This window comes from Trichosurus vulpecula, chromosome 6 (genome assembly GCF_011100635.1).
Source record: "Trichosurus vulpecula isolate mTriVul1 chromosome 6, mTriVul1.pri, whole genome shotgun sequence".
Taxonomy (NCBI): domain Eukaryota; kingdom Metazoa; phylum Chordata; class Mammalia; order Diprotodontia; family Phalangeridae; genus Trichosurus; species Trichosurus vulpecula.
In genome coordinates this window covers 113,983,826-114,006,237 of record NC_050578.1, presented here as the reverse complement: position 1 = coordinate 114,006,237, position 22,412 = coordinate 113,983,826, and the positions used below count along the sequence as shown (strand labels likewise).

Genomic DNA, 22,412 nt, shown 5'->3' with positions numbered 1-22,412 from the left:
GGTCCTGGGGGAGTGGCTAGGACTGGAGCCAATGGAAGCCTGTGGTGGGAGGAGCTTGCTGAACGGTTGGAGCAGAGCTAAGAGGCAGTTGTTGAGGCAGTTGGTGAGAGCAGTTGAGAGCCAAAGGAGAGAGGAAGTAGTCAGCTAGCTGGAACACAGCTTGGAGATTGCAACGGAAGGGGTGGAAGTGGCAGCGATGCCAGCAGGTGCTACAAAAAAGCAGGACTGACCCTCATGGAGACTGGAGAGTGCTGAGCAGGGGCTTGAGGCCAGTGGGTGGTCTTCTTGCTGGAGGGCCTTGGCATTGGGGGGAAGCACCAGCATGGCTTGGCTTGCTGCCATAATATTTTTCTGTGGCCTCCTGGTCACTATTGTGAGATGGGCATACTGGTTTTGGAACATTCTGGCCAGGATGTCGAATTGGGGACACTGCTCTGTGGGTCTGCTACTTTTGAGTTTCAATAAATGCTTTAACTTCTCTGCCTTCTACTTAGAGAATTCCTTATATCCTGTGATTCTGGACCATTCAGGTATATTCATAGTTAACTTTGAAGTCATGAATTCTGCCTTACTGATATACCTTGTTAGAATATAAGCTCCCTGAGGGCAGGGACTATCTTTCATTTTGCTTGCATTTGTACACATACCCAAGTGCTTAACAAATGCTTGTTGACTAATACTAAAACAAGAACATAGTCTTGATGAAAGCACTTTGTAAACCTTTAAGTAATATATAAATGTGAAATGTTACAATTATTCCTGCTGTTATTCTTTTGAAGTTTACTTCCATGTGCCCATGTAACTTTGGGTTACATGAGTTGATCTCTTTGGGCCCCAGTTTCTTCATCTGTAAAATGAGGGAATTAGATTAGATGAACTTTGAGGTTCTTTATCAGTGATGGAAGATGTGGCGAGGTTTGGATCCTAGCTTGACTCTTTACAAACTACATGATGTTGTTTAATTGTCTTAAGGTCCCTGAATCTCAATTTCTTTATCTATAAAATGAGGAGGTCATTTGTATTAAATGGCCTCTAAGGCCCCCTTCTATCACCTGATTTATCTGTGACCAAAGTTGAGCACTGTGTACATTTTTTTAATGAAATTTTTTTTTCAATTAATGAGCATTCCTTTTCTCTTTCCCATCTCCCTTCCTCCCCCTACCCTAACTGAGAAAGAAAAATCAATACAAAGAAACCCTTGTGTGAGAGATTAGTAAAAGTTAGGGAAAGTTAGGTTTCCACAGAGTAATTAATTGTCAGCTTGAACAAAGAAGGGAATAAAAATTAACTAAGGTAGGTGGACCCAGCCAATCAGAGAAGGACTAGTGGTTTTCTGAAAACCACAAACCCAGGATCTTAGGAAAACTGGCTTAAACCAGCCAGATAACAGTCAGGGTTGAACAGAGAACTGGGTCAAATTGTTATTATGCATGCTTAACTGGCTAATTGAATATTAGCCACCCACAGGGAGGAGTTTTCAGCCATTTTTGAACATGGGACATATGACGAAGGCAGGGGGACATGCTTACACATATTAAGGAAAGAACATATGAAAGAGTGTATCAGGAAGAGTGTAACCTGGAAGGGAGCCGACCAATCTGCTCTCTGAGGGGAAGTATTGAGGGTGCATCAATCTGCTCCCGTTTAACCCTATAAAACGGCTCTCGCTTCTGTATTCATTGCTTGCTCTTCCAGCAAAGATTGAAGCCCACTTCTGACCAGAAACACAGGTCTGCATCCTCTGGACTCTCACTAAACAAATTGTCCTTGATACCTGCATCTCAGTGTCAAGTGTGTTTCTAACACTTGTAATAAATATGCACAGTCAAGCAAAACAAAATCCCAGATTAGCCATGTCTAAAAAGGTATCTCACTCTGCATCTTGAGCCCATCACCTCTCTGCCAGGAGGAGGGCACATGTTTCATCAATCTTCTGGAATCATATAGTGTGGATGAAAAGCCTTTCACCATTGTGCTTGCCCTTATCACTCCCAAATCTCCCTGGTGCTTTGGTGGCTTTTTAATGTGTCATGCTCTTGTGTGAGGTGCAGGTGATGGCAGTGGCATACTAGCATATTTGTAAACCTGGTCGTGGGTGACAAGAGGTAATGTGGATTACCTCTCTTCTCTGCTAACCTCTACTGGCAGAACTGAATAATCAAATGGCTTTTTTTTTTCCTGTTCAGTATAAACTCATAGGAAGCTTTGTGACTCTTCAGGTCATGGTACCCAGTTTCAAACAGAACCATTTTTTCCCCCCAGAATGTTCCTTTGTTGATGCTGTGACACCTGCTAGAACCTGCCAAGGCAGTATGGTTCAAGAGTCATTTAACACTGCTCTCTTTTGACTCTCCTCCTACCTGTGTGACCCCTCCTCTGCCTCTTTGCCTGAATCGTCATCCCTATCATGCCCTTCCCCTGATAACTGTTAGTGTCCTGCAAGACTCTTTCCTGGACCTTTCCTTCTCTTTCTATACTCCCTCTCTCTAGGTCAGGGGTTCTTCACATTTTTTGTGTTGCGGACCCCTGGGACAGTCTGGCAAGATCAATGGACCTATTCTCAGAATAATGTTTTTAAATGCATAAAATACACAGGATTACAAAGGAAACAAGTGGAATTCTGTTATCAAAATATTTTTTAAGAGTTCATGGACCCTAGGTTAAGAAATTCTGTTCAAGGTGATGTCATTAGCTTCCATGGACTCAACTATCTCTATGTAAATGACTGCCAGATTCATATTCATCCCCACTCTGTCTCCTGAGATCCAGGCCCACATCACCTACTTCCTATAGAACGTTTTGTCCTGGGTGCCCTGGGAGACATCTCAAACTCAGTACGTCACAATTTGAACTCATCTTTCCTCTCAAACCTACTCTTCTTCCAGTCTTCCTTATTTCTCCCAAAGGGCTACAAAGACAAAAATAAAAAGTCCTTTCCCACCAGGAGATTACATTCTTCTATTGGTTCCTTATGGATCACATCCTGTGGTAAGGGCATAATACCAGCTTCCTCTCTTTCCTGAGGCTATTAGGTAAGTAGAAGAGGCACAGAAAGGAGGATGGTGGGAAGGAAAGACAATATATTAGTGAGACTTGATCCTCTTTGGGTCCACCCTACAAATCTTCGTAGCCTTTGGATCCTTGTCCTCCTCCGAGACACTGGTCCATCATGTGAGTGTACTTAGACATCGGGGGCATGGATAGCTAAATAAATAGAAGGAACTGGTTGGCTCATGCAGTCTTTGCTCATGGCAGTATTATGCCAAAGAGCACACACTCATAAGTCTCCAATCTTCACTGAGTTGGACTGGGGATTTCAGCCAGGGTTAAGGGTAGCAAAGGTGGGCAGGCTGCTGCCCTGGGAGCAACATAGCAGGGGACATGGGAGGCTTGCATAACTGAGACTTCTTAATATGACTTTTAGTACATTTGCATAGTTGTAATGCCAGAAAATCCAACTTACCATGGCCTGAAGTTATTTTATGTTAAGGTCACACAAAGTCCTTGTCCGTCAGACCTCAAGAAATGCTTTATTTAATGGCCTTCTTATTATGCAATAGTGATAAGAATAAGTATTGCTAGATATTGATTTTTGGATGGGACTTGGGGTTTTAATCAGTGTAGGGGAATCCCTAGGTGGAAACTCCCCCTATCAATGCATATCAATGCATAAACTCATATGTGCAGTCTGGGCAGACCTCCCTAATTCCAAGGCTATCCTTTAGGCCAGAAGATTGTTTGCTCACAACAACGATGACTTAAGAGGCATCTGGTGGCACAGTGAATAGATTGCCGGGCCTTAAGTCAGGAAGACTGAAGTTTAAATTTGGCCTCGGATGCTTATGAGCTGTGTGACCCTGGATCAAGTCACTCAATCTCTGTCTGCCATAGTTTCTTCAACTGAAAAATGGGGATAGAAATAGTACCTACTCCTAGGGTTATGGTGAGGATCAAAGGAGATAATATTTGTTAAAAGTGTCTAGCACTGGGACTGGTGCATAGTAGATACTGTGTAAATCCTCATTCCCTTCCCTTCCCTAATAAATAAAATAAAGCACATTAAGATTTGCAAAAAAGTACATCTCAAATGATCCCTACAATATCCTTGGGAGGAAGGTGCCACTGGTATTATGATTTCCATTTTATAGATGAGGATAGCGAGGCTCAGAGAGGCTAAATAACGTATGTAAGTAATGGAGTCAGAATTTGAACCCAGGGTCCGACTTCCAAGTCTAGCACTCTTTCCACCACACCACTTTCCACCACTTCAAGCCACTTAAATGCTGTGAATTAGAATTTTTGGGGTGGGTGTCAGCGGGCCCCACTAGGCTCCCATTTCCCTGTGCAGCTGCAACCAGACTAAAATGTAACTGGAAATTAAAACAAATAAATTAAAATACAATAAAATATAGATAGTCTTTATATGTGGTTTTCTAAGTCAGTATATGGCCCACAGGGATCCTTTTGTATGGTCTAGCGGCCCCCGATTCTGTCTGAGCTTGACACTTCAGCTCTATAGATTATGGGAAGGTACGGCACAGTGATTACACATTGAGTCACAAGGGCAGTAGTCTGATTCCACTTTTATTAAAAAAACAAAAACGAAAACAAAAATCCCCAACCCCTCCCCATTCCTATCCCCCACCTTGCAATAAAATGTCTCAGAATTCACAATCCTTGGTTTAGCTTTGATAGCTTCAAGATTTTTACTGGTACATAATAACACAGTTGCACTTATTTACATTAGAATCTTCTAGATAACAAAAATAGCCATGTCGTACTACTGAAGGTTTCCAATCATCCTCCACATTTCTCTACTACCCCCAAAATAAGATCTACTGTCTGTGCTCTTTTAAGCACATAACAGCGTCCAATAAAGCCAAGTCCATGTCTGGGCCTCTTGCTAATCAGGCGAAGGAATCTCTTTCAGAGTTTTCTGATTGCTCTATTTTTTGAGAGAGATTTAAAGTGCATTGGGAGGGATGGAGGCAAAAGGCGGGGGAGAGATACACATAGAATGAAATAAACTCATGCCTGGGCCTGCACTAACCACCAAAATACACCTGCAGTTCTGTACAGAAAAGAATGGTGGGATAAAAATGGCCCCATTCCATGTACCTCTGCTACCAAACTGCGGCCAGCAAAAGGCCAAGTGAAAACCCTATCAGGACGAGGCAAATGCCACTAAGGTTTGGTGCTGTGATTGACAGGCTTGCTTCTTGTAAGGTCGTGGGGATGCTCTGAATGAGGAATCATTCCAGATGTTCATAGGAAATCTCATGAGTGGTGTGAAGAACTGGACAGAGATTTCTCTTGTGGAAAGCACACCTGGATGGTGACCCATTTGGCCAGGAAACATTCAGGGAAGAAGTAAAACATGTTGCATTTTTCCTTAGCTTCTAGGAAGGTCCAAAAAATTGGGAGCGATGTCTTTAATGCTCGGCCCAACCACAGCTTCAAAAATATTAGAAAAAAGTGATCTCTTAACTGGAAATAGATCCATTAGGGCAGATGATTAGCTTATGTTCAAGTGAGAAAGTGTAAAAGGAGTTAAAATAATTGAGTGTGTGTGTGTATGTGTGTGTGTGTGTTTTCACATTTTGTATGTTGGCCTTTGCTGGTAATGGTTAGCAGTCTAATAAGCCTGACATCATTAGGTACTGCTTAGGAGGTTGACTCCAGAAGCCAGAATGACCTGCTCTCAGCTCAGCTTATATTAAATGGAGTCCACATCCTTTTTAATCTTAAAATCCCCTTTAAAGGAAAAAAAAAAAGAAATCTATTTCCCTTCCCTGGAAATGGATGGAATGTATCTTTTCACAAGTACAAAACCATGTAAAGTTTGCTAAATACAAGGAATATCCCACTATAAAAATAACAGTCCCTCCCTTCCCTCCCCCCCTACATTTTTCTAATTATAAAATGGTACAACCTTTTTCAGATGACTAAGGTATTAGTGAGAAATAAATATGGGGCTATGTACAGATACAAATACACTTGGATCGTCCACACCTTTTACATTCATCAGAAAGAAGCGTGTTTATTGATCTTCCTTGTGAATTTCACATGGCCAAATGATCAGGGTAACAAGGACAAAGCGGTCTGTCCCTGATTTTAGATCTCTAGGCAATCATCCTAGCCGGCCGGGCCTTCCTGGAAAACAGAGTAATGAACTTCTCTATTTTACAGAAGAAAAGAAAGGGCAGCTGATGGTGAGATTGCCGCTCCACTTGGGTTTCCTGTCCAACATTCCAGTGTTCTTCACATGTGGTCATTTTTTTTTTTAAAAAGCAGACCATATTGGTGTTGTTGAAGAAGCAGTCGTCATTTTAAATAAAGACCCCAAGCTCAGTGACTGAAGAAGTAGACGTGAAAAGTCATGTCAAGACTCTGCTGGAGAAGAAGGAGATGATCCAGCAGAGGGCGCCCTGACCCCTCCCAAGGATACACTAGTATCCATCTGGTACAGCAACAAGTTCCAGACCCGAGAGCCCATCTGTTACTCATGCTTCAACTGCACAAACATCAACTCGTGCCTGCAACGCTCTAGTGTTTTCTTTTAGAGACCTGGAGACGCTGTGTTTAGCCACTGGACGTACGTGGACATTCTTTGGCAATTTGCAAATCAACATACTCTATTTCTTTCTCAGTTCTAGAGAGAAGGATGTGGGACCAACTAAGTGTTTGAGAAAACAATGGATTGCGCTGAAATTTCCGAGGAATGAGGGCTAAACTCTGAATGGGAAAGATGGAAGGGGACTAAGGCCACTACCTGTTCTAGACTTTGGGATTTGGTAAAGTACATCAACGTTTGAGAGAATACCCAGACATTCCACTGGGACTTACTAGAACCAAAAGGGATTTCTGGGATCATATACTCCAACCCCCTCATTTTAAGAAAGACAAGTGAAGAAATTGAGGCTCTGAGGGGCGACTTACCTAAGGTCACATAGCCGTTAAGCAGTAGAGTCAGAATTTGAATCCAGCTCTTTGGACTCTAGCACTCCTTCCGTGACATATCCTCCCTTCCTGTTTCCCTTGAGTTTTGTTTGTGAAAATATTTGGAAAAAAAAAAACCAAACAGGCCATTCATCTCAATGGTTCTCTGTCTTTGGTCTGTAAGAGTAGGTATGTAGCCCCTTTCTTTCTCTCATTCCTTGCTCCTATAAGCCATCATTTCGAGAAGAAAGGCAATTTCACAGGAATAGACTATCTAGGATTTGGAGACCAAAGAGACTCAGCCTGACATAGGCTGAGAGAGATTTTCCATATCTTTTCTTTCCCCATGACAGCGGTGAGACCATGTCTTACCCTCCTAAGAAAGCATTCTTTTCCTATCATTCTCAATAAATATGAATTGAATGGTTGTTCCTTAGGTGTAATCTCAGTGCTCGCAGATTAAAGAGCTTTGATCGCAGGTTTTCCTGAAAGAGCCTCTTGATCACGGAGCACATGAGCCAAGTTTGGGTTGGAGGGTGAGAGATGGGCTTGACCTTGGCTTTTTCCTTGTACAATAAGTATTACAACTTGAGAGCTTTCGTTGGGCAGGTGGTAACTGGAGTCTGGTTATTAATGGCCCCTTACAGGATCTGGAACCCTTACCACCCGTTCCGGGGATTACAGTTCAGTTCCATTAAAGGGATCGAAGTGGAAGAGGCTGGTTATTGATCCATGGGCTTTTAAAATAAGGCCTGCTTTTATCACAACCTTGGGGTTGTTAGGTGGGGAGGAAGGAAGGAGGGAGAGCAACTGAGTAACCATGAGAACTTAATCATTGTTTACTGAGAATCAACGTCTTCTCTTTGCTCTGCTCTCCATTGTCATGGGCTGTAATCAGGTCCTTCAAAAACAAGTCCATTCAATGGAGAGCTGAAATACTAGTCCTTGTTTCAGACTGATGTCCACAGCAGCTTCTAGAGGTTTAGAGCTAGATGGAAATTTAGACATAATCTAACCCAATCTCCCCTTTTTTAATAGATGAGGAAACTGAGGCATTGGGTGAGGAAGCAATCTGTCCAAGGCTGCCCAGGCAGTTAGGGGTAGAGCCTGTGGCATTCTAACCCAGATCCTCTTACCTCCACATTCATTGTCCTCTCACTCTGCTCAAGTTCAGATACCGCATCTGACATTTATTACCCATTTGACTTTGTTCAAGTAATTTCACTGAGCTAGGCTACAATTAAGCTTCCTTAATTATCAAATGAAGGGGCTGGATTAGAGGGCCTCTGAGGTCCCTGCTAGCTCTTTATTTATGGTGATATGATGTTACAAGTGAATAGACGGAATGGATTCTCCTGTCCCTGGAGTTTTTGGGGAAATTGTTGCGGGGAGGGGATAGGGGAGGAGTTGAAATAGTAATGATGTAGTGGGGAGATAGTGACTCAGACTGCAGGATGGATGTGTTATTATGAAGGGGGCAGTTAATGGCAAGAAAGCCTGAGAGGGACAAGGGCTACTGGTGGTTCAGAACAAGACTGGTGGAATGAAGAGATAGTGAAAACAAGAAAGTTGGGTTAAGATCACAGGATCTCAGAGTTGAAAGGGAACTCAGGCTCATAAAATGATCTCAAAGGTCTCTTCCAATTCTGAATTGTAGGACTGAATTCAACTTCCTTTACAATGTATGGATGCCCTCTATGACACCCTTGATAGTCTGGGTACATACAGAAAAGGGGAACTCACTACCTTATGAAATTGTACTTCCCATCTGCTTTATAGCAAATGATTTTTCTTGTTAGATGCTCAAATCCAGATACTGTTATATGTGGAGAACAAAAACAACAAAAAACCCCCAAATTAGGGGCCACTGACTTCTTTAGTCTTCAGTGGTGCTTGACAGTTTCAAGTTGACCTATGGAAGGGGTCTGGAAGAGCAAGAAAGCAGAGAAAGAAGGAAGAGAAAATGGAGAAAGAGGAAAACAGAATGTAAAGAATGAGAAGTGAGGTTGAGGTGCCCGGACTGAGACAGCTGATCATTAAGCTTCCGGCTCTAACCTTCTATGATTCCCAAGTTCCAAGAGGGGAGAATGAGGATGCTACAGGGAGATGCCTCAGGAGTAAATGCCTTCCTGTCCCTGGTTTGAGGAGGTGAGAAGGACTCCTGAGAGGCATGCCTGAAGTAGCCATTTGACACTGTAGGACCCAAAAGCATGAATCCAATCAAAGTCTGACTTGTTTTGTTCAGAAATGCTAATGGGGCATCTCTTGTTAGATGTAAATCCATGGACATGAATGTCCTTTCTACTTCTGATTCACTCATCTTCCTCCAAACTCTTGCCTACCTAGGAGCTAAACTTTTACCAAGAATCAAGCTTTAGGACACATCCAAGAAGAATGTGTGTGTGTGTGTGTGATAATAATAGGAGCCTTCAGATTTTTTCCCAGAAGGAAAAGCCACATTTTTGGATAGATATTGACAAATTAGAGACTGTTCAATAGAAGGGAATGAGAATGGAGAAGAACCTCAATTCCATGCCATTTGATAACTGGTTGAAGGAAATAGGCAAATTTAGCTTGGAGAAAAGAAGACTTAATGAAGGCAAGACAGCTTCAGGTATTTGATGAAGTATCTTGTGAAAAAGGGATGAAGCTTGTTCTGCTTGGTCCCAGAGGTCCCCAGTTCTTAGAAGGCCAGAGGAATAGCAGCTAGGTGACACAGTGCATAGAGCACTGGCCCTGGAGTCAGGAGGACCTGAGTTCAAATCCAGCCTCAGACACCTATTAGCTGCGTGACCCCCACTTCACCCTCAATTGTCTCCAAAAAATGAGAAAAGAGTAGGGCAAAGTTTTAAGGACAAAAATTTAGGTTTGATGAAAGAAACAACTTTCTTGATCCATTGGATTATATGTAGCTGGGCAGTTCACAGACCTGGAAGACACTTGTTTTCCTCAGGTGTGCAAAAGCCCTGCACTGACAGAGAATTCCTGTACTTAATGACAATATTTAGCATCCCCACCCCTTGAAACCAAAATCCCCTAATTCGCGCGTTATCTGTAGGGTTGAATTATATTGTATCTACTGGGGAAGAAGAGGAGATAATGGCTAACCTAGGTTGGGGAGGGACAAGTGGAGATCTGGAATCCTCATGGGCTTCTGATTCCATGAGATGTAAAATTTTATTTCATCACCAAGCTAAAATGGATTGTATGGTCTATTTCAAAATAATAACTGGTGAAAGAAGGCATAAGGAATAATTGACATGTGGCATAGTTTAGCCATTTGGGACTCTTTGCCCCTCACAAAAATTTGCCAAAGGGCCCTTTTACCCCTGTATTAATTTGAAAAGGGAAAAAAAGTAATCTTTGGATCCATAGGTATATTTCGGTGGTGAAAAGGGGAAGGATGACTAGCAAGCTGTCTCCCTTGCTCTCCCTCAAACTTGCCTTTCAGTATCCAACTGAGTCACATTAATGGCTAATCCTCAAATGGATCTTCAGTAAGGAGCTGAGCCCAAGTGAGGATACAGCGAATGGGGCACAAATACCTAGACCGTCTTCTGCACCTCCAGCTCTTCAGATTCAATTACTTTTGGCCCTTGTGACAGAATTCCTAGTTACAGCTGAGGCAACTAGATAACTTCTGCAAAATCTGAGGCCTTTGCTGATATGACATGTTCAGGCCATGTCTGAATTACCTTTGAATTTCCCCCAACACAGCCCTTCATATGGAATAATAAGTGGGTTTTGATTGTAAATGTAGTGGTGTTTTATGAAGCATAAAGCTCTATGATAACAGTAGAAACTGCAGGGGGCTACTCACTGTTTTGTGGGTTCCTGTCTTTGTGCCCCAAATCATAGGATTTAATTGGAAATCATGTAGGAGATCAGTCATCTAGAGTAATTCCCCCATTTCCCAGAGGGGGAATCTGAGGCCCCAAGAATGTCTGGCCCAAGGTCACAGAGGTAGGGTCAGAGGACCACAGCTTTAAAGAAGAAACTTTAGAGATCAACCCCTCATCTTACAAATGAGGAAACTGAGGCTCATATGAAGGAAGTCTTGCAAGGTCAGCTTAGGCGACAGTTATATATCTCACTCTTGCTAATCTTTACTACTATGGGGAGCAGCAATGCTGATAATCCAGAAACACAATGTAATTCAAAAGTCATTTCAAAAATCTGGTTTTGGAATGTATTATGAGTTTGTTTAAACCACAGATTTGTCTTAATCATGTTTGCCTCAGTTTAATACCTAACTCAATTTCCATCTTCTGAGCCCACAGTGATTGACGGAGGGGGAGGAGGTTCAGTCATATGTTGAGTGGAAAAGAGAAAACTCATCTAGGATTAAGAATTTTCTACGAATAATCTACAGTTGGATAATCAATGTTTGCCTATGAAACCTTTCATCTAAGGATCTCGAATCACTCAGTACTTTAGATGTCATTTGGAAATAGTATAGAACAACGTATCTTCATGTTGTCCATATTTAGGGCTCTCGTCCTGATCATTCAATGAGTCTATCTGCAACACATTGGCTCCCAAGCCTGAAAGAGGATGTGGCCATGGAGAGAATATCTCCTTCCATCCTCCACCCCAAGTCAGGGCATCTCCCCAAGTTCCAACTTCAGCTCTATATCACTGCTTGGAGTTGTGAACAAGTGTCCCTCTGTAAAGAATGGCCAGACCATATTCAAAGACCTCTTCTCTGCAGAGGAATAGTTTGAGTCCTAGATGGCTGAGAAGTTCCTGTAGGCAAAAAACACTTCCTTACCTTTTTGGCAATCTGCAAACTTGCCCAGAGGGGACCTTCTAAATAACATAACAAAAGCCAGTTAGCTCCCTGAACTCCATGTTTTGGCAAGCAGCATATCTTGATAGCAAAATCCACATCTGGTTGCTGAATGGGTTTTTGAAGTAAGGTAAAATGGTCCTCCTCAGAATACAGGGGAATGTGAGGGGGATTCATACCCAATTTTCAACCCAGGTGCCATCAAGGACACAGGGGGCTTCACACACTGGGCAAGGGGCTGCAGTGATCATCAGCAAGAGACATTCACCAAGTTAAGTTGAAAGTCTTATCTGTACTCGGACAGTTCAAATATAATATGCAATTTTATGCTATAAAAAATAGCACATCTTTGTCAAAGGTAGAGGGAGGAAAAAAAGAGGTAAAAACAAAAACCCAGTTTTAAAACCCTGGTAGGCTTTCACATACTCAGTGCCTCTTCATTTTCCCTTGCTCAGCCTCTCACAGCTAGGATAAACTTGTGGGCCAAGTCCCACATTGTTCTTCTGGGGATAAAATGATTTATAAGGATTACACTTTACCTGGCAAACAGCTGTGGCAGGGAATTGTGGCAAACCTTTCACTAAGGAGTAAACTAAATCTTTTCATATGGGCCAAGGTCAGGTGTAACCAACCAACCCACCAGGTATTGGGTTTAAGAGAAAACATGGTGGCTGTTGTTGCTGCCCCTGTTGTTATCTTTGCTATACTTAGGTGCTCTGAAATAGCCAACTCTGCCATGGCCTTTCCCTACTCAATTTTCATAACCTATCAAGCCCAGCTCACCCTCAACCCAATATGGATCCATAGTCTCACCAGAACCAATGCACAAGGGTTTTGGCTTGAAGGTAAAAGACAGCACAGTCCCTAGCTGTACAATCCATCATGAGTCCTCAGCTATCAGCCCTTCAAAATCATGGAATGCTAGTAATACAACTGGAGGTGGTTCTAGACTTGCAAGAAGTGAACCCTGTTCCTCTCCCTTTCATGAGACATGTGCCTTTAATGGCACTTGGCAAGTGGAAGCCGGGGGATTTAGGGCTTGGAGTCAGGTGAGTGGGATGGGGTGAGGCTCGGCAGATGCGATTTTCAGGACTCACTTGTGAGGATTGAAAATCTTAATGAAAGCTGGTTGAGATGCTTATGAGGGGCTGGGGCACCAGTTCTTCTCAGACCCATGCATACTTTATGATGAAATGTCAAGGCTGGAAATCTGAGAGATGGATTACAAATGGATCAGAGCAGGCACTGGTTGCTTCCAGACAGGAATGTGGGGGGAGTAAGCTGAAGGGATCCAAAGGAAAACAAAGTGGGGCAGATGTCGAGAAATTTACAGATACCCTTAAAAACAACAAGAACAACACCGAACAAAAGGCCAAGCACACCACCGACCACCCCCAAACGAAAGCCGCCTGGGGGGCAGAAGGGGTGGGGAATAAGAAAGTGAAATGAAAGTAGGAAACACTCTGGAGGCTGTCCTTTCAGTCACTGTTTTCTGAGCCGCTGAAGCCCGCGTCCATGAGCACGTGGGGGTGCTGGAAAATAAATCCGCTTTCGACTTCCAAGCTGCCAACATCATGGACTGATGATGGAGAGATGCTGAAACTTCGTCCGGGTTGACACAACTCTATGTATTGCTTTTCGTGGACCCTCCCGGAATGGAGCACGCTGAAGCTGTGGTGGTGGTCTGGAGGTGTATGACTGTAGTGAGGCCTGGAGCTCGCCCCTCCCCCCTCCCCCTGGAGCCCCACTGTCCCCTTCGTCTTTGTTCAATGTTTCAGGATTTCACCTCTTCACAGTCTTGGTCAGTGGAAAGCTCCACATCAGAGAGTCCAACTTCCATCGCCATGATCAACGAGATATCTGAATCGCTGCTGACCGCTGGCTCTTGTTCACCTAGAAGCAGAAAATAAAGCATATGAGATCTAGACTGGGGCCTTTGGCCATCTACATCTACAGGTCATCTTCATCTTTCCTTCCTTCCTTCCTTCCTACCTTCCTACCTTCCTTCCTTCCTTCTTTCCTTCTCCCCTGGGGACCACAGGTTTGTTCACAGAGTTTTCTCATCCGAAAGAACCCTCTGTCAGAGAAATCATAGGCCCAACCCCTATCTTTGTCCTAATGCTAAAAGCAATTTTTTTTAAAGGTCATAGAAATACAAATATCCTAGTTAGGTCTTATTTATATCCTCTGTGTGGACCTGGAGAAGGACAACATAAGGAAATTCATTATCAAATAAGATCATGACTTTTTGGAGGTGGCAGACTGGATAGAGTGCTGAGTCTGGAGACAGGAAGATGTGAGTTCAAATCTGGCCTTAGATACTTACTAGCTCTGTGACCCTGGGCAAGTGACTTAACCTTGTTTGCCTTAATTTCCTCATCTGTAAAATAAGCTGCAGAGGGAAATGGCAAACCACTCTAGCATATTTGCCAAGAAACCCCCAAATGGGGTCATGAAGAATGAGACACGAATGAAAATGACTGAATGACAATAAACATGGTGGGGTGGAGGTGACCTTGGGTTCTTAAAAACTGTGAAAGAAGAATACCTACTCTACCGAGGTGCGAAGGCTGCAAGCACAAGCTTCGTGATAGACTATGTATCACTAATCCAAAGGACAGCACAGTAAAATGGAACGATAAGCTTTGTGGGCAGGGGACATGGGTTTAAATCTTTTCTTCCATTAACAAGCTGTGTGACCTTGGGCAAGTTTAATCACACTGGACTTCAAATCTTTATCAGTGATGTGAAGGGGTGGGAATGGATAGGCTCTGAGGCACCTTCCTGATCTTAATCTGTGATCCTACAATCAATCTATCCAATTTTGGAGAATCTGATTACTAGAGCCACAACTAGCTATTTTTGTGCCTAGGACAAGCATTGGATGGACCCTCTGAGGGAAGAAGAAGGGCATCTGGGAAAACAGAGATTTCTGCACTGGCGGACAATGGGTAGGGGAGGAATTGGTTTGGAGGTTTAGCCACTGGGAGAAGGAAGTACATAAAGCCACTAACCCCACTGTGGCAGGGAGGAAGCTCACGACAATATTACTTACTCCTTATAAATTTGCTGAAAGCATGCCCCTGCAGGAGGTGAACCAGGAAAGAGGGGTTGGAGTTGGGGGAAAATCTGCACTCTAGATGGCCCTGTTTATACTCTCTACATTTTCACCGCTAGTAGCCCCGCTCATCACCCCATTTCCCACAGGGGGACACATTTTGTGGTCACGGTAACTCTCAAATGATTTTTTAATAAGTCCTGAAGGAGTTGGAATCTAGGTTGGTAGAAAGACCCTCCAACTTAATGAAATCATAGTTTGTGGAAGTACCAAAATCTGAATTTTATCACCTTCTAACTCTTTGACCTGACAATTCATATTCCCAAGTAGAGAAGCTGTCTGTTCACTTCTACCTGTGCTCATAGTCAGCAACATTTGCATTTATCGTTCATTATACAATTTATGTGTTGGAGATAAAGTCAGCTGAAGCAGTTGATTTGAGCCAAACAGAGCAGAGCTGCACCCTCGCCTCTTTCTGTGACCACCCTTGCCTTTGCTCTTGCTGTCTCCAGTGCTCTCAAGGGATGCCTATGTCCTGATAGCCTCCTGCTCCCATCTCTGCTTGTTTCACTTCCTTCAGAGGCAGCATGGTACACACTGGAGAGGGTGATGGATTTGGACTCAGAGCACCTGGATTCAGATCCTGGCTCTGCCACTTATTACCTAGGCAAATAAGCAGTGCTGGGACTGAAGTCAGGAAGACCTGAGTTCAAATCTGACCTCAGATGCTTACTAGCTGCGTGACCCTGGGCAAATTCCTTAATTTCTGTTTGCCTCAGTTTCCTAAATTGTAAAATAGGGATAATAACAACACCAAGTGTAAGAAACGGCGGGGGCGGAAGCAGTTTTGTTTCCACTGAGTTGAAAGTATCCCTCTCTCCTTCCCCCCAGCTTTAGCAGAACGTAAGTCAGGTGACTGATTAGAACTAGTTCTGATCTAGAAGAGAGCTCTGATCTAGCAAAGACCAGGCTTCTGGTTAGGCGAAAGGTTAGAGACTTTAGAGGAGGGCATGACGTAGGCAGTCAGGAGGTTGCATCGGGCCAATGAAGAGCCTGGTGAAAGATTCGAAGGGGGGTGTCAAAAAAAGGACTGGCATCCATCTGAGTCCTTGTACTCTCCCGTACTCTATTCAGGGCATGTACCCATTTATTCAAACCGAATAAATGTAAAATATAATTAAAACGTTCCTGGCTTCCCAACCAGTATTGTTTATTCCTAGACAATGCAAGTATATTTCTAACACCGACTTTCTAAGGTTATTGTGAGGATCAAACGAGATAATATTTGTAAAATATTTATAGCACATTACCTGGCGCATAGTAGGTGTTATGTAAGTGTTTATTCCCTCCCCCCACCCCCTTAGTACCTATTTAACCTCAAGCAAATCACTTTACTTCTCTAGCACTCAGTCTCCTGTGTAAAGAGAGGGCCTGGAACCAGATGACCTCTATGACCTCTCCAAGTTCTAATTCAACAGTCTTATGATTCTCCAAAACCCAGCTCAAGTACCTTGGTTTCTCAGAAGTTAAAGTGACTTCTCAAATGTTTCAGAGCACTTTTTACCTCTGCTTTGCACTTATTATTTTATATCTTTCTTCCTTCTAGTCATTTAGGTGCAAATCTTATCATCTTCTCCCATTATAAGTTCTTTGAACGTGGGGTCCATAACTTATTTCATTTTTTTTATCCACAGTACTTCACGCATAGTAGGCACTTAATAAAAACATTTGTTAGATTGAAAATAAGTTGTTATTTCTATTTTGCAGAGGGCTCTTATTTTTGTTGTAGTTGTTTCAGTCAAGTCTGACTCTCCATGACCCCATTCGGGCTTTTCTTGGCAGACGTACTAGAGCGGTTTGCTATTTCCTTCTGCAGCCCATTTCACAGATGAGGAAACCGAGGCAAACAGGGTTAAGTGACTTGCCCAGGGTCACCCAGCTAGTAAGTGGGTCAAGTGTCTGAGGCTGGATTTGAACTCAGGTCCTCCTGACTCCAGGGCTGGTGCTCTATTCACTGCACCACCCAGCTGCCCCTGTTCTACACATCTTTATAATGAAGAGCATGAAGCTGTAACTTCCCTACAACAGCTATACAACCAGTAGATGGCATGGATGGATTTCCTCACCATTTCCTGACCCATTCAACCAATCTCCTTCTCCCTTAACTGGCCTGAGTTGGAGGCATAGTGCTCACAGAGGAAGTCCTTGATGGTGTTTCTGAGTTTGTGGTTCTGAGATTTTGGAGGACAGCTCAGCCATCACTCTGGGCTCTCTACATTTCTTAATTGATTAAATCTCATAGTAATTGACATCCCAGATGGACAGTGGGCTGCTGTTGGCTGAAGAGACAACTACCCCGAGCCCAGACTTTAGAGTTCCTTCCCTGGGCTCATCTAAGCATTTGACTCTTCCTTCCTTTCATGGGCTCCCTGGGCTGACATTTAAGAATGAGGGTATGAAACAACAACCAAAAAGGGTTATTTTAAGCCATCTGAATATGTTTTTACTTTAACGAGCTAACTTCCCGCTCTTTCCTCTCTCAAGCAATCATGCAGTTAAAACAAACTGTGATTTAGAAAGTGAAATGCAGCTCCCAGTTATAGTTTGTCCCCCTCCTGTCTCATTCTGCACTGGTGAAATTCCCTGATAATTGCAACTGTTAGATTGGGCTGGAATTTGATATTGAGAAGTAAAGTAGGAATACAAATCAGATGCAATTGTTTTTTATATTGAAGAAGGTTTCTGTCTATTATAGTGAGAGTAGATTGCCTTTGACTATTCACCTGAGGGTTGTGGATATGTAATTAGAAGATGAATTGCAGTCACGTGCATAAACTTTTGAGAACCTGTGTGCAAACCCACCTCCAGCTACATTTGATAAGGCAGCACTTAAAGCAGTTATCAGTGCCATGACTACTTACGGAGACATGGAGGGAAGGGGGGAGGCAATATTCTATAATATAGGGTAGAATCTTATTCACTGCAAAGGACTGGGTTGGGAGGAGAGGGGGCAAATTCACTGCCCTTGGAGACCTACCTATTTCAAGAGTATTATTTCCCATAAGCTTCCTGAGGAAAAGGCCTGCCTTTGCTTTTGTTTTGTTTTCCCAATGCTTAGCAAAGTACTTGGCACATAATAAACATTTAATAAATGCTTTTTTTTTACTCCTCTCCCTCCCTCTCTCCCTTGCTTCCTTCTTTCCTTTCTTCTTTGCTTCCTTCCCTCCCTTCCCTCCTTCCTTCCTTCCTTCCTTAACACTAGGAATGGGGAGAGGGAATACAAAGACAAAAACAGTCCCTACCCTCAAGGAACTTATATCCTTGCACAGCTTATTCTGTATCTATTGAGATATACATATATACATATATATGTATATATATATATATACATACACACACATATGCACACATATATACACACATATACATATGCACACATATATACACACATATACATATGCACACATATATACACACATATACATATGCACACATATATATACACACATATACATATGCATATATATATATATATATATATATACACACACACACACACACACACATATACAAACACACACACAGAAAAGTTCTTCCTGAAAAGTGGGATGTGACTAGACAGTGGATAAATTAATTCACTTTAAAAGCACTCTAATAGTTTGGAATTTAAAAGAATTTTATAAGATGTTCTTTTGCAAATGGCATAATCAGTGCCTAGCTTCTCTTCTGAGTCAATTTAGGATTCTGTATGTTGTGAGCCCCTGGATTCTTCTTCAAAGCCAGGGCTCTACCAATAACACCAGATGATTTTAGCCAAAAAAAGGTGTCACTTCCTGCAGGATTCATGTAATAGCTTTAACCCTTTACTACTAGTCCCTGGCTCTGGAGTCAGGGCACCTTGCCTCTTACAACTGTTACTGAGGGTTCCACGCCACCTGCCTAGTATCACAGATTTGGAGATGCAAAGGACCTTCAAGGTCAAAAACAGGGCTTCTTAAACTTTTTCCACTTGTGATCCCTTTTTGTGTCTTGGCGTTGCATGAGGGTACGTGCAGTGCAAAGTGCATATGCTTTGTGTTTAGAACCAAGACTGTAGTAAAGTTGCAACACGGACAACCACTGCCAGAAACACCTTGGATTCATTACGAGTTTGACTTTGAATTAATTTTTGGTCACTGCATGTTCAGAAACCTTTTACTGTTGCCAAATTTTTTGCAACCCCATATGGGGTCATGACTCACAGTTTAAGAAGCACTGAGTCAATCCCTATCCACATTTTATAGATGGAAGTCAAGAGAAGCTAAGAGACTTGGCCCAGGTCACACAGAAGAGTAACAGTAGAGTTAGGATTTGAATTCAGGGTCTTGTGACTAAGTTCAGGACCCTCTCCAAGGCACCTTAGGTATGGCAGAGGAGTCATTGATCTCTATCAGTGGAAGACATTTCCACACTGGGATTCTCTACACTGATGAGATTGTCGGTTTTCACCATTCTCCTGAATGTCTGTCATACAGCTATCAAAGATGAAAGTTTTAAACCATTGCTTTCAACCATTTCAAATACGAGGACCTCTTTTTAATGTTAAACAATTTCCTGGATCTCACATGACAACAATTATGTTTTCAGTCCCTATTGATTCAACTTGAAAATTCAATTTGACAAATATTTATTAAGCACCTACTATGTACAGGCACTCTAGAGGGCTCTAGGGACACAAAAAGGGAAATGAAACAGTTCCTGCCTCAAGGGTTTATGATCCAGAGAGAGGATACAGCACATACACAGGTAAGTACCTACAAACTATGTATGATGCATAGTTGCATAGTTGATAAAATGCTAGACTTGGGGTCAGAGCTAGGTTCAAATCCTGTCTCTGTGTGATCCTGGACAACCTCCTTAACCTCTCTGAGCCTCAGTTTCCATATCTGTAAAATGGAAGGGTTAGATTAGATGATTACCCCAGTCCCTTCCATCTCTAAGTCCCATGATCAATCACAAGCATTTATTACATGCTTAGCCCTGTTCCAAGCACTGTACTAAACTCCTACTATGGATTCATTAGTGCTTTTAAGTTAATTTGTATTTTATTTATCCCAATAGCATCTACATACATTTTAAAAATAGTAATACACACATGTGGGATGTATTATTCAGTCTATAAAAAGTATGTTTGCTTACGTTTCAGTCTTCCTGGATATTTTGTTGGTGCTAATTAAAGATCAAAATGATAAAGGATCGCTGTGTTGTAATTTTAGAATTTGAAGGGACCCTAGAATCTAGAATCTTACTCACTTTACACATGAAGAAAGAGAAGTGTGACTTTCCCAAGGTCACATAGGTAATAAGGGTCAGAGACAGGGTTCAAATGCGTGTTCTCTGAGTCTAGACCCAACTATAATCTATACACACATATGCATACATACATATATGTGTGTGTGTGTGTGTGTGTGTGTGTGTGTGTGTGTGTGTGTTCTAAATCTACTTTGTTGTAGGTTAGTCTTTTCTTTCTTGTTCTTGAACAAGATAGTTCTCAACTCAACAAAAATGGTTTGGGTCACAGCCTGGCCTAGTTGATAAAGAAAGCTGGCCTTGAAATCAGGGAGAACCTAGTTTCACCTGCAGCTTCTAGTGTGCCATGGGTCCCTTTGGCGATCTGGTGAAGTCTATGAATTCCTACCTATTGCTGCCCACAGTCATAATTGGAGGAAATGCTCGATTTCTGTTAGAGGGTAGTGAAAATAAAGATGTATTTTTTTTTCCATCCAAATGTGCGTATACCTTCTAATCTATCCACAGACCCATAGGACATCCACTGATGCTAGGTTTTAAAAAGTTCTGTTCTAATACACATTAGCTGGGTGATGCTGGGCAAAGGAGTGACTCAATCAATACTCTGAGACTAAGTTGAAGATCAGCTGCTATCTGCACTGGCAAAGGAAATTTTCTCACCAGGGGTTCCTTATACCAATAAAATCATAGGCCCTCAAAGCAAAAAAAAAAAAAAAAAAGATTTAAAAATTAACCTTGTTTGTTTTTCAGACCCTGAAATGAACCTCTTTTCTATACTTGGGCAGGTCCCATCTGACGATGCAGAGATCAGGCCACATCACTCATTTGTCCAAATAACCCACCCTCCTCTCCTACCCTCCCCCTTTCCCCCAAAAAAATCTCTAGTGGCTTCCTATTGTACTTAAGATAAAATAATGTACCAACGCCCCAGTTCATTTAAAGTTCTTCACAACCTTGGGTCCAGTCTATCTTTCCTGACTGATTTTATATCATTCTCCCTCACACATCCTGTGTTCAAGCCACACCAACCTACTTGCTAATGCCTTGACATACTATCCCCTGCCTTTGGGCAGTCTGTCCCCCTGCCTGGAATGTATTACCTCCTCTTCTGTTCCTCTTGCAATGCCTTTTTCTGTTTGATGCCCTGTTCTGGAATTGCCTCCTTCAGATTGATCTCTTCAGTTGTAAGGGGACAGAAGCTTTCATTTTTGTCTTTGCATAGGAGGGGCTCAGATACTTATTGAATGGAATTTAATTGAGTGGATAAGCTTGACAATTTCCAAATGGACCAGATGTTGAATCAAGGCTTATCACAAAGCCGTTTTGTATGGGACATATATCGGTAAATCCCATGAATCAATACTTATGTTCTTAAAAAGAAAAAACCAGTGAACACATATACCTTTTTATAGGAACATATTACCAACATGTATATATCTAATGAGGACTGTGCGTGGCTGTCTTATTAGAATTTCTGTGGGGAGGAGGTACTCTGTCACTAATAGGTGCCTCATTTGGTTAGGTCACAAGATCATAAGATCATAGCTTTCAGGCTAGAAGAGACCCACTTTCTCATTTACAGGGGGGCAAACTGAGAGGCACTAAATGACTTGTCTAGGCTCACATAGCTACTAAGTTAGAATTTGAACCCAGGTCTTCCTGATTCCTAGTTCATTACCCTATCCACTACAACATTAGACACAAGCCTCCCCCCCATCTCACACCCACATTTTTGTACTCGTAGCTATTACCGTTTTATCAATGACTTAGCCCATGATGAAGAGGGAACCATTCACGAAAGGGAGAACCCTATAGCTGGAAGGGCAATTAAAACTTATTAGAATTCTAAATTCTAATTTTTAGAATTCTAAATTCTTTTATTTTATAAATATATAAATATTTTATCAGTGTTATAATGGAGTTACAAATTCTATTATTAGGATTATACGTTCTATTATTAGAATTATAAATTCTCATTCCTAGAAAGAAAACAATGAAGGCCATAGTGGCGAAACATACTGGAGGGGATTCATCTCCACTTCCTCATTTTTTAGTAATGGTCTAATGAGCCAGTTCAGCTCACTAAGCTGTCGGCATTCTCCTTCATTGCACAATGAAACTGGCAGCTGACCAAAGGCTAATCATGGGGTTCTTTTACGACTTTCACGTGGACCTGTGGATAAAGATATGGCTTAATTATAGTTCACTATACAACGGCTCACAGTGACCACTGAAAATGGCAGGTCTCTCTCTCCACTACAGGCCTTGAAGCAGTCACTGCCCTCCACCTTCTAACAATCTAAACTCTGTTCATTCAATTCAATTCATTTCAAATCA

At 42.3% G+C, this 22,412-nt stretch overlaps 1 protein-coding gene across 2 annotated transcripts in view; it reads right to left on the bottom strand.

The window, feature by feature from the left end:
• Positions 1–13,475: 13,475 nt before the first annotated feature.
• RNF150 (ring finger protein 150) overlaps positions 13,476–22,412 on the bottom strand; it is a 354,105-nt gene continuing 345,168 nt past the window's right edge. For both annotated transcript variants that reach the window (XM_036763787.1, XM_036763788.1), the window contains one exon: positions 13,476–13,621. In XM_036763787.1, the coding sequence (XP_036619682.1) occupies positions 13,503–13,621 (119 nt within the window). In that variant the 3' untranslated portion in view covers positions 13,476–13,502. The remainder of the gene's footprint in view (positions 13,622–22,412) is intronic.